The sequence below is a fragment of the Branchiostoma belcheri genome, unplaced genomic scaffold (genome assembly GCF_001625305.1).
Source record: "Branchiostoma belcheri isolate BF01 breed outbred unplaced genomic scaffold, Haploidv18h27 scaffold5, whole genome shotgun sequence".
Lineage (NCBI taxonomy): Eukaryota > Metazoa > Chordata > Leptocardii > Amphioxiformes > Branchiostomatidae > Branchiostoma > Branchiostoma belcheri.
Window position 1 is genome coordinate 3,126,474 of NW_017804131.1, and position 11,819 is coordinate 3,138,292.

Consider the following 11,819-nt stretch of genomic DNA (forward strand, 5'->3'; position numbering starts at 1 on the left):
GGTATTTTCATATATGCGTGTTTCATAGCATTACTATTGTTGTATTGTTGTTAGGACAGTGGTATACAAACTACGAGTATGTAATGAAATATGCCTTCCGCTTGTTACTCAATAAAACGAATAATATATAAACGCAAGACAGCATTGGTCTTCTCTTCTTACACTGTAGGATAGATAGTGGTGCTGCACCTGCTACTACTGAGGCAAGTGCTAGTTGCCCAGCGACCCCTGGCGACTTGGCCAGTACCAGCAATCTACGTTAAACGCTTGACGTATGAAATGCTAAGTGTTTACAACTTTGCAATTGCATCTGGACAAAGTTTGTTAATGTGGGAAGACGACTGGTATCTCGATACGAGCTCTCTCTACATTTCCATTGTTTTATCAACAGTGTTACCAATAAGCACATGCTACATGACTCCTCAGACAGGTGTCATCCTTCTGATCTTGAAGGTTGACATATCCGGACGTGGTTCGTTCCTCTGTTCTTGCTCGTCACTGTCTGTGTCCTGGATGACGATCTTGATAGAGTGGTCATCCCGCATGTCTTCATCAGGGCTGCTGAACGACACATAGCTGGATGTGTCGCCTAGGTCAGGTTTCATGGGCTGAGAAAATGAGAATGCAGCTGAGGTTTAGTTAGAAATGGTTTATTCACAGATTCGCACAAAACTAAAACAACATTGCAGCCTCATAATACAATGTAAAAAAAGTCTGAATTACGCAGTTTCGGGGAATACACAATGCACAAAATATCATTAATATTTACAAACATAACCAGACTGATAAACAAGAATACGATATACAGACAGTAGTCGGGTGATCATACTGTAGAATATAAGTTATAAAACACTGTTCAGGAGTTTGGACAGGTACGGAATGACACTGTTCCTGTACCTGTCAGATCTTATTAGTACAAGACATGATATACATTCTTAAACAGGCTCAACTTCGATTTAGGAGGAATATTAGAAATATGGATGGTCATTTCATGGCTTAAAATAGCTTATTGTACACACAAACAAACCTGTCTGTCTTGTATGTCCTTCTCCAATTCCTTTGTAACGCGCATGCGGAACAGCAACAGACAGAGGACGAACGTCACGATCAGAGAGACTGCAAGGCACACCATGGCCGCTAGGGCGATCAGCTGCCACATGTCTGGGACTAAAAAACAGATAACAAAGCCCTCACAATTACTACAAGTGTCTAATTATTCTTTATTGCTGTATAGTATTTGGCTGACTGTAATGAAGTTGTATTGGCTGTAAGATGAAGAATATTAGTTTTGACGGAAAGGCTTCATGACTTAAACATCGTGATTGTGGGTAGCCCATAGAGAAACACAAGGAAGCAACTAGTCAGGCCATGTTGATTTGATTATATGGATGACATCCCCTGGGAACCCCAAAACTGGTGTGAGCGTGCGAATAAAAAAAGTTTGGCAAAAAAAAAGTTTCTTCATGAAATCTACGTGGTCATAAAGGTTGAACATATGCCTAAACACACACAGTATGGTATGGGGAATAATAATAGACTCTTCGTTTTCATTTCTTCATATTTTCTTCTTTTCCTGAATTGATTTCGGCATTCTATGACATAAGTATCGTTTTCCAGTACCTTTTTTTAAAATCAAGAGTTGCAATGATGATCAATTTTACGTACACATGCCAGAAATCTTGACCGTAGCTTCGGTGTCAGAGTCTGCACAATCTGCCGTGCGAAGTAACATGCCCCTATAAGGCACAATACCAGCAGGCGTGCCGGGAGGTCTAGAGGCAACACTATCCTCTGTCTCGTCCATGTTTGAGCCATCCTCTCTGATGTTCTCTGTAGCCATAGCGGGATGTGAGGACCAGATAACGCTGGGGGATACTTGGTTGACCTTCGACCTTCCCCTCGGTGACACGCGAGTTGGGATGTGAGTCCCGGTGTCCTTGAACGTGTCATGACCTTGAGGAAAAAACAACAACAAAGAATCACTATATGTGTCCTAAATTGTGACAATGTTCTTCTACCTCTCGGAGAAGCATTGACATACCTTTTGCATTATACCTTGTGAAGCATAACTGTGTTTTTGCATTTTTAAAAAGATATTGAAACGAATATACATACTGTTTACTTCTTGATCTGCCCAGGTCAGCTTCAGAAGAATCAAGAACAGAAGTGGTAGTGTGAACTTCATATTTCTTGCAACAATCGTCATCTTGCAACGCTGACAGAAACCTGCTTCATAGAACAGACAGACAAACAAACAAACAAACAAACAAACAAACAAACATTACTTTCAAACGTGATATGTTGAGTTACCTTCAAAGCATGTAATAAAACGTTTTCAAGCATGAATACACAGAAAAAGTCTAGGGTAAAATATGCTGAAACATTCTAAACACTTTGAATATATTTTACATACACATGTGGTGTCATTGCTATTTCATAAAGTTATAAAGTACTGGGAGTGGCTTGTAGCCTTTCTCAATAATGATGATGATCACCTTTGTTAACGGAATGTAAAAAAAATACAAAGTGTACCTGATGATCCGACTGCTCGCGATAGACCCCACACACTGCATACAACTCTCCAAGTCGGTAAACCCCAACACCACTGGGGAATGTATGCCACAATCTTCCTTCCTTGACCAACTGGGGAATTATGCTACAATCTTCCTTCCTTGGCCGGTTACATATAATGTTGCTTTTGTTGTAAGTGTATAGCGCTGAATGATGATAAGTTCGATGTGTATTGTGAGCTATAAATGGGCCAGCAGGATGTGATGTGATGTTGTGCCTGGAAATGTGTGAAGTGAGATAAGGAAGAACAGTGCCTAATGCAGGAAGTTAATGGACTGGACCCAAAAGGTCTGTAACTTAACTACACATCTGACTATTAAAGAGGAAAAAAATTGAAATGCATCCTTTTCATTTTGTAGCCTTCGAAGTTGAAATCATCTTAAGAATTGAGATGCAAGAATTGCACATACTGGGAAGCCATTCCTTTACTTTTGATAAAAAAAGTTAACCTTGCTTTCTCTTCAACATTTTGGAACACGAACTGGTGTACACATGAGCTTGTAGTTATACGTAAGAGGAATCAACTTCATAGACTTCAAATGTTAAGTGACATTCGATCAGATCTCCAGTTGTGATGACTGACTTAATCATGGTATAGGCAGTATTTAATATCAACCGACCCAGTGCCTGTGTTACCAGACTTATCCGCCAGTCTGCGTGTTTGTGCCGTTAGTCTAACTTTGATGCACACCAATATATACACGAGTGTTTAAACCAGTGCGTGAGGAAGGCGTTTAGTTTGCGTCGCTAGGCGTCGCTAGGCTTGGATCTCTAAGATTATACTGGATACCGACGTTATAACGGTGTTAAAGACCTATTTTGAAGAACAAATTGATTTGGGGTACATTGTATATATTTTGATTAGCTTGATGCCTGGTCCTAATCGTATTTGAAAGTTTCATGATCTTTGAAAAAAAATGTTGCAAAAAAGATGTACCACTGTATAATGCACAAAATTCCTACTTTCTTACTTTGTTTTGAAAAAGCAGTTGTTTCTGGGAGAAACTCAGTAAATTTGCCCGGAGTAAAACGTTTATGCATAAAGTGCTCTTTTTTCGTACGGGAGATGACCTAAATAATAAGTATAATTATTCAGCTGCATTTGTTTTCAAATTATTATGTAAATTGTATGGCACAGTTACTTTTAAAGTGTTTATGTCTACTGCTGAACTCGAGATATTGATCCCTTGCAGGAGCACCCCCTTCCTGTACTAAATACGAACCTTCCCTGAATTCGGTGCAAAGTTCAAGAACAAAAAGAGTCGCCTTTTAAAAGTAGAGAGATTTTCAATGTGAATTGACCTGGACACAATTCAAGGAGACCAACTCAGATAAATAAGGTAAGATTTACCTTTAAGTGAATATTTTCTTCATCCCAGAAATAAGCAATACGTTACATGCATGGCTTTGGCTCAGAGAAGCCTCATCCATACACACGTGCATACAATGTACGTGGCAGACACAAGCGTCTTTGACTTCTGTAGTTAGATTTCATCATCGGTAAACTACGTACTTGAATGTCTTTACAAATTGCTTTAGTTCACTGTTCGCAAACCGTACTCGGCAAATACCTCTAAACAATGTATAAGAGATATTTTGCAGCTTGTATAGAGTGCTGTGAGGTGCAACAGACTTTAGGTTAAAACGGCGCTGGCGACTTTTGGTACCCCCCCCCCCCCGCCCATACTCCCGTCATTTGTCTAAAATCAAGTGGTTTATGTGAGGACAGGAGTATTGTGACATGATAACCGTGTGGGATATCATTGGTCTTAACTTTCTAAGAAAATCACGAACAAGTCTACGATACTGAAGCTTTAGGCAAATGGCTTTATTCTGCCACATGGCAATACTCAAACATCGCGATCGTAACCATACGGATGCATTGAACCTGCTCTAACGCTCCTTTACATGGAGGAATCTGGTCCTTTTTTTATTTCAAAACTAGAGACGGGAAAATATCGTAATCGTCCCTCGGTAGCACTTATTCCCAACAATTCGCAAGAAGACATTTATGATAAGAAACGTTTTCTAAAGTTGTAATTCGGGCAATGGTCGCATGGTGCATTATTTAACAAGTCGGCTGGTGTTCGGGAGCACTCTGACCAGATTTAGGCCACGCGTACCTTTTGTATATGAATCAAACCGAATTTGAGTCAAATTGGAGCCAAATTTGAACCCTGAACACGCCCCCGAACTCTGCTGACTTACTCTGTGATGGTTGTCAGGTGTTTTGCTGACTTACGGTCGAAAACCAGCCAACTATGATAGAACCACCCGAACGCCTCACGAATGTAACATTTTGAAACATTCAGCTCGGCAGCCAAACCGTAGCCGAATTCGCCGAACGCCAGCCGACCCAGCCGAACGCCAGCCGACCCACTCCCAACCATAGCCAACCATCACCATTCTTTACCATTCCATTGTTTCACCGGTGTAACTAAAGTATTCAATCGATATTGCAATCAGTCGGGAAAAGAATGTGCATGAGTTGGCCTTTTCTACGATTAACAATGTTTATTTTACCACCGCCACGACCTGATGTGTTGATACCGCTTATCACCCCTTCCGAGGCAACTCTTACATCAAATAAGCACCGCTACATTATCATTGTTGACACATCAAGATATCAGTGCGGGGTCCAAGGGTAGTGGGAACAAACACTCTCATATGTGACTCTTGAGTCACCTTCTGTTAGTTCTCACATAATCAAATCGATACTTTGGAGTCCTTTGAATTAATGAGTTTCCAAGGTAGTCGAAAGTTAACAACTTAGGCCAGTAACAAACCTAAAAAACTCGTCCACAAAGAGGGGAATTAAATGCCTACACTATGTTGGAAAGTGGTAGCGTTAAAAAGCACTTGTGTGTAAGAAAATATATTCTGAAGATGAGCGTTACAGGTATATGTGTGTGTGTCATTTCTGGGCGAGAGAAAAAAATCCCTCGGTAGGGTCAATATGTGTTGAAAAGAAGGAAAATTTAGTTTTTAAACACTTGGTCCTCAACATTTCCCCTTTTTAAATACAACTAACAGAAGAAACTCAAACATTTCATTCCCGTTCCATCCGTTTCACGCCTTTATTAACAAATACATGCACCAGAACTTGTTTCAACAGCAATACGTACGTCAGTAGATAAAAGTTCTAGTTCTACCATTGAAATGTCGCGATCGCATAATCATAGAGAATAACATGTTTTGATAATTTGAAATACATTTCATGTGCTTTCCATAAACTAGCGATAAACAAACCCACAATTTGACCAGTGCACACAGAAAATCAACACATGTTGTAAGTACGTAGGGAACAACGTTGACCCATTAGGCGTAGCATAAAACCTATTAAGTTTGAAAATAAAGATATGTCGAAATTAACTTTGGGATGAAATGATCCTTTCAAATTTGTGTGGCGTCGGGTGCGTAGTGGAAGATCATCCGACTGTGAACCGGGAGACCCGGATTCGATTCCGAGTCGTACCGGGGGCATATCTGGACATGCGCCCCGACGTTGTGACTTTCCTCACTCCACCCAGGTGTGAATGGGTACCTAACTTCGGTTGGGGAAAGCCGTATTGAGGTCACCTTGTGGCGCCGAATGGCAGCCGCACAGACCCTTGCGGTAGTTCCACAAAAATGTGGAACAAATATGTATCATGTGTATTATGTGTATTATTATGTGTGTTATTACCATTTGTATTATCTGATTGTAAACCCTGCATCAATTCAGCACTACAAGGCTGCGATTGCATGGGTAATGTTTGGCCAATAAACCATTTTGGCCAATAAAACAAATGACAGTGACTGAAGAAATATTACCTACATGTACTGAAGGATTCAAACAAACTAATTGTGCTATATCAGAAATGTCACGGATACTGTGTTGTTGGTATAGTTATCTGTGGGTCATGCTTAATTGTCTTACACAAAGCAAAGTGGCATTATGCCATGAACCATGCAGAGATGCATAGATGCATAGATTTTGCATAGATGTCACTTAACATAAATATAATTTCTTCCTTACTCTACAAAATACACAATAATTTCCACATTACATTATTACTAACATTTTACTTTGTTACCTACGTTACATACTAGTAACGATATACTAGTAATGATATATAATCATAGTTTTCATAATACTTAACAAAGGAATCACGGGGTTTCCATTTTCTGATATGATGATTGGTATAAAATTGTAGGATGATATAAACGCTCTAAATTACAAAATAAATTCTTGTCGCAAAAACTTTATACGAGCAGTGTCCATCGCGTGAAATTGAATGTTATCTTATATATGTATTCATATATATTCATATTAATCTCCGACGAACAAATGCTCAGGGCTTGACTCTATTTCAGAATTATTTACAGAGCGTAATTACAACCAAGTTTCTTCAGGAACGTTTGGAGCTTTAAGTTCTAGCCATTCACGGATAGCCGTCTGTTGGTCGCTATTTAAGTCATTGCAAAAGCTGAAAAGTCTTTTATTGTCGCTGTATTCTTTCAGTCTTGGCTGGTTTCTTGTCATTTCATCCATCTGGGACTCGTCATAAAGTTGTCCGATTGGAGCGTCCCGTTTACCGAGCACCAGTATCGCGCATTCGACTGGACAAGAGAATACGTGTCAGTACTCATAATCTGATAGCACATAATGACATGATCTATGGGGTACAAAACAATGTTGCGTTCGTTACTACGCGTATTCCATCCTTTATGAAACCCACTATACTTTAAAACAGTACAACTAACCATTTGCGTTCTTGGCTTGTGTTGTGATGGCCCCAAGCTGGTCCGGTCCGTTATCATTTGAGAGTATAATTCCCCTCCCAGATGTCTGCTCTGCACAGCATAGAATGTAGTTGAAGCGCCCTAAGTCTGGCTTGCCGTTCCTGGTTTGTAGCCACAGTTGTTCGATGTCTACTTCGTCGTGTAGTAGAGAAGTCATTTTTTCATTCACCTTTTTAAGGGTTGAGTTGTTTTTAGCGGCGATACACAGCTTCTAGACGGGTCATATACCATTCAATTAGAATTGAAGTGTACGAAAGACACACACTAGTCGATATTAGTATTCAAATTGACATTATTTATTTTTAAAGTTCTATCGACATGGATCATTATATACAAATAAATTGTAATGCTGAGACAGAAAGACCATATTCTGGTAGGAGAGCCCATATACGAGGCAGAAATGACATATTTTCAACATTTCTCTCAATTAACAAATAAACTACTTTGTGGACGTATGATACAAAACAAGCTGCAAAAATATTCATCAAAGGCGCACACTAATTTTGTATTATTGATAACTGCATTGCTAAGGACACCTTAGAGCTGAAATCTATCTTACCTTTGTACGAGTACGTCCGACACGATTACGTACGCTAACAGTGCTGCCAGCACTGTTCAACGTATTGCGTTTCATTACCCCAACAATCATTTCTATTAACATGATCCCTACGACGAAACAGATCAACGTAACAAACGAGAAAGCGAATATACATATGCCACCGTGGAAGCATTGTGTGGCGGGCATTTTGGAATCTGTCGAGAACCTTCGTCTTGAGCCAATATGTCGAAATTAGCATAGTCAGTCTGTCACGTGCTTTAGAAATGGCGCCATCTTGCGGGTAGAACTAGACGTGAGGTTTTCTATTGGGTACTGCCATGACAATTCAAATACAAAAGCCAATAGAATCCAAGTTATCGCTGTTACAGAAACGTAGAAGTACTAGTCTGCAAAGTGTACAGATTTTCAGATGACATATTAGATATAAGTAAAACCATTCTTTATTTGCAAATAAGAGAAAGACATTGAGCCTATATATAGGTCACATCGGCCATAACTAACCAAACATACAGGGAAATACGTTTTTGCTTTTCGACCTCCATGGTTTAACAAATATTTGAGAAATGATTAAATATTTCAGTTTAAGAGATACAATGTATTTCCATTTGCAATGTGTTAGCTTTAAGATAGAGCATGCACCCATCAATATGATAACAAGTATGATAGCAGAAACACAATGCAAATCTGACAAAGTTATTAAAAACACACTCTAAATAATGTACTTCTCCTGAAGAACATACCACTAGTACCCACACGTACAATGCATAACATCTATTAAATTTAGTCTCTGTGGTGAAGCCAATTAACAATAGCATTCTTTTGTTCCTCATGTAATTTACTGCGGAAACTGAACAGTGTACGCCCGTCTATATACGCCTGCAGTTTTGTTTGGCTTTGCACCATCACATCCAGTTGAGACTTGTCATACAGTTCTCCTTCCTCGGGATCCTGTGTACCAAGAACCAATATTGCACAGTGGGCTGGAAGAACAATAATTTTATATTGTTATATTAGTATGTTGAATTGACCATAAGTATGTATACATGTATATCCTATTGCTAGGCAGTTACTTTCTATTCTGATTTAGTATGATAGTCTCATGACAATCTGTTCGTTTTCTTGTTTTGTATCAATGCCGTGATAAATCCTTTAAAAGTTACACCTTATCAAATCATACCACTGTCAATTTTTATTTCCCTCTCTCTGTGTCTTAGTATGAGGAAAAGGTTAGGCCTGGGAAAAGTGATGTTTTGTTCCGGTGTCAGTTATGAAAAAAAAAAACTAGGGTCAGTTGGTGGGGATTTTCTTTTCTTATTTCTTTTTTTTTGTATCGCGGCAAAAATGATCCAACAAATAAAGTTTAACATTGCATCGGGACTGTCTCTGTTTGATTGCAATTGTGGACAAAAATTTCAATAGGTTTACTGAAGACAAAATTGCTGCTAAAATGTTTTAGAATTCAGAGGGTTTGAAATTCAGATGTCTGATCAAAAACTTTATAGCGGTCGTTAAAAATAGGCTAGGTTCGGTGGGTTTTGCTACGGTCCGTCGGGAAACCAGAAACACATTTTTTTCCTACGCCTTATAAGAGAATTGTGGCGATTAAGACTTATTAACCTCTGGCATTCTCCGCGTGCGTTATGATGGCCCCAAGTTGGTCCGGTTCGTTATCAGAGAGTATAATTCCCCTCCCAGATGTTTCTGCACAGCACAGAATGTAGTTGGTGCGGCTGAAGTCAGGTTTGCTGTCTTGGGTTTCCAGTTTGAGCTTTTCAATCTCTATCCCTTCTGGCAGAAACGTCAACTCTTCGCTGACCCTGGTAAGTGTCGAGCTGTTCTGCGCCGCAATACACAGTTTCTAAAAGGTAATATACAATCCAAACAACAGGTTAAAATAAAAATGCGAGCTTTGCTTAAGCAATAGTTATTGTTACATTCCTATCAATACTATTCTTCAGGTGAGCAGTTATGTGTAAATACGTCTGCGATTAACTGTTACTTGTAGAGATATTGCATGTAAACGGCAGTACTTGACTACTGTATGTTATAATAATGATATAGTAATGATAATAATAATGATGTTTCATTTGGCTATTAAAATGGTTTGTAGTGGCCATTGACTGGTTCTGAATGTGTGGAATGCATTATCGTCGGCATTTTGCTAGCCGTTACTGGGGTTCGAAATACTGGGTACAGTATACCATGTAATTTCAGTAGTAAAGAAAGGAAAGTACTAGTATTAGAAATAGTACCTTAGCCCTCTTGAATAGTAAGCGTTGATATCCTCTATCAGGTCTGGTCACACAGGTGCAGGTGGAGCCATTGTTATCACAAATATCCTTTGCTTGTGTGAAGTTCAACATTAACCCTACTAGCGACCCTGCCCCAAGGCCGCTCAGTGCAAAAATCGCGAATAACCAACCACATTCAGAATTAATACAATGGGTGTCCATTTGTCTATCAGGATAGAACACAAATCAGTACTGTATCTTTTAGTTAAAAAGAATTGAAGTCTTTAGAAGTACAGAGGAGAGGAATGGAGGCGTTTTATTCTATACACGTATACTGCAAATAACCTGCCCTTGGTACTCCGCGCTGATTGGTCTTTGCCTGATACGGCTGTCTATTGGTTATTTACCTCCACTTTTTGATTGGCTGACTCCTGATTGATATTTACTCGAAATACTTAAATACACCAGTCCTGAAGGCCCACTGCCCACAGCATTTCTCCAGACAATACCAGCGCCAGTCCCTCAATATAAAGCAAAATGGCCGCTTCTAATTCAGAGATGAAAAGTCCTGAGATGAATATTCTGACCCTATCAGACCTGCGAGCGAAAGCTCGTAGCCTTCTTAGCGGAAGAAGTCAGGACTTAAACGTATTAGTTGTTGGTGAACCTGGTTCATGTAAATCAACGCTGATAAATTCCATGAACATGGCACTTGCTGAGCAATGGAGCGAGTTGACTTCATTTGGGCAGGGAGGTGCAAGTAACAACACTCTGCGCCTTGACAAGGTTCCTATGTTCGAAGACCAGTCCATGAAAGAGAAGGTGGAAAACTACGAGAAAAAGGTGTACTTTTGGGACTGCGCTGGTATGGAGAATAACCTGGATGAGGTTTATGGGGAGTTTATCGGCCTCACTTTAGATGGAAAAGTTCCAGACAAAACAAATGTATTCGACGTTCTCAAAGATAAGGATGGACTTATTTCGATCAGAGCTCTCCGAGAAAGATTTGCGACAGTGAACGAAGAGAATAGGTTTCATAGGCTCCTATTCCTGTGCACATGTGACAACCCGGCCCCAGAAAACTTGCTGAAACTGGTGAAGCAAACAACTGCTTCTCCCCATAACAAAGGCAGGAGTGAGTATCATCAGTTGTTTTATATAATTTATTATGCAAGCTGGCGTGAGTTTCTGTATAAACTTATATATATTATAACTTTACGATACTATGCCCCGCGAGGGGCCTTGCTCAGTACTCCATAGGTGTAGATGTAGATGTAGATATATATTTATGTCCTACCTGGGCCGCGATTACGTTCGATACGGGTGTTCCGGCCCGTGTGATAACTAGCGGTATGGCCCGGGGGTTCTTAACGCGTACGGCCCGGGCCTTCCAAATGTTCCATAGAACGATTCGAACGCGTTTCGGCCTAACCGCGTGCACCGATTTCGAAATTCGAATACAAAATTCGGACGTTGGAATTGATGTTGTCGCATTTTTTGGGTTTAGGGTCACCAAATTCTCGCTCATTTCGCATTGAAAGGCGTGTTTTCTTGGGTGGGTATGACATAAATAAAATACAACACGGTGTATTCCGCATCACCCTCGGTCCCAGCCCTCCCGCGGATCGGATCGGACGCGCGGTCGGGCTGGTACCTCGGGCGATACGGAATAC

General features: G+C 40.1%; 2 protein-coding genes and 1 long non-coding RNA gene across 3 annotated transcripts in view; 1 reads left to right on the forward strand and 2 right to left on the reverse strand.

Annotated features, from left to right (window-relative positions):
* Positions 1–409: 409 nt before the first annotated feature.
* Positions 410–2,223, reverse strand: LOC109480168. The gene is made up of 4 exons (XM_019782331.1): positions 2,116–2,223; positions 1,666–1,953; positions 1,028–1,167; positions 410–608 (listed from the first exon to the last, which is right to left on the reverse strand). The coding sequence occupies exons 1-4, from the start codon at positions 2,204–2,206 to the stop codon at positions 423–425; spliced, it is 705 nt and encodes a 234-aa protein (XP_019637890.1). The 5' UTR covers positions 2,207–2,223; the 3' UTR covers positions 410–422.
* A 4,229-nt stretch (positions 2,224–6,452) lies between these two features.
* LOC109479830 lies at positions 6,453–10,434 on the reverse strand. Its single transcript, XR_002140804.1, has 5 exons — positions 10,168–10,434; positions 9,533–9,773; positions 7,916–8,895; positions 7,318–7,567; positions 6,453–7,173 (listed from the first exon to the last, which is right to left on the reverse strand). It is a non-coding gene; the product is annotated as an uncharacterized LOC109479830 (long non-coding RNA).
* A 203-nt stretch (positions 10,435–10,637) lies between these two features.
* LOC109480174 overlaps positions 10,638–11,819 on the forward strand; it is a 3,010-nt gene continuing 1,828 nt past the window's right edge. The window contains exon 1 of the mRNA XM_019782339.1: positions 10,638–11,281. Within this exon, the coding sequence (XP_019637898.1) occupies positions 10,684–11,281 (598 nt within the window). The 5' untranslated portion in view covers positions 10,638–10,683. The remainder of the gene's footprint in view (positions 11,282–11,819) is intronic.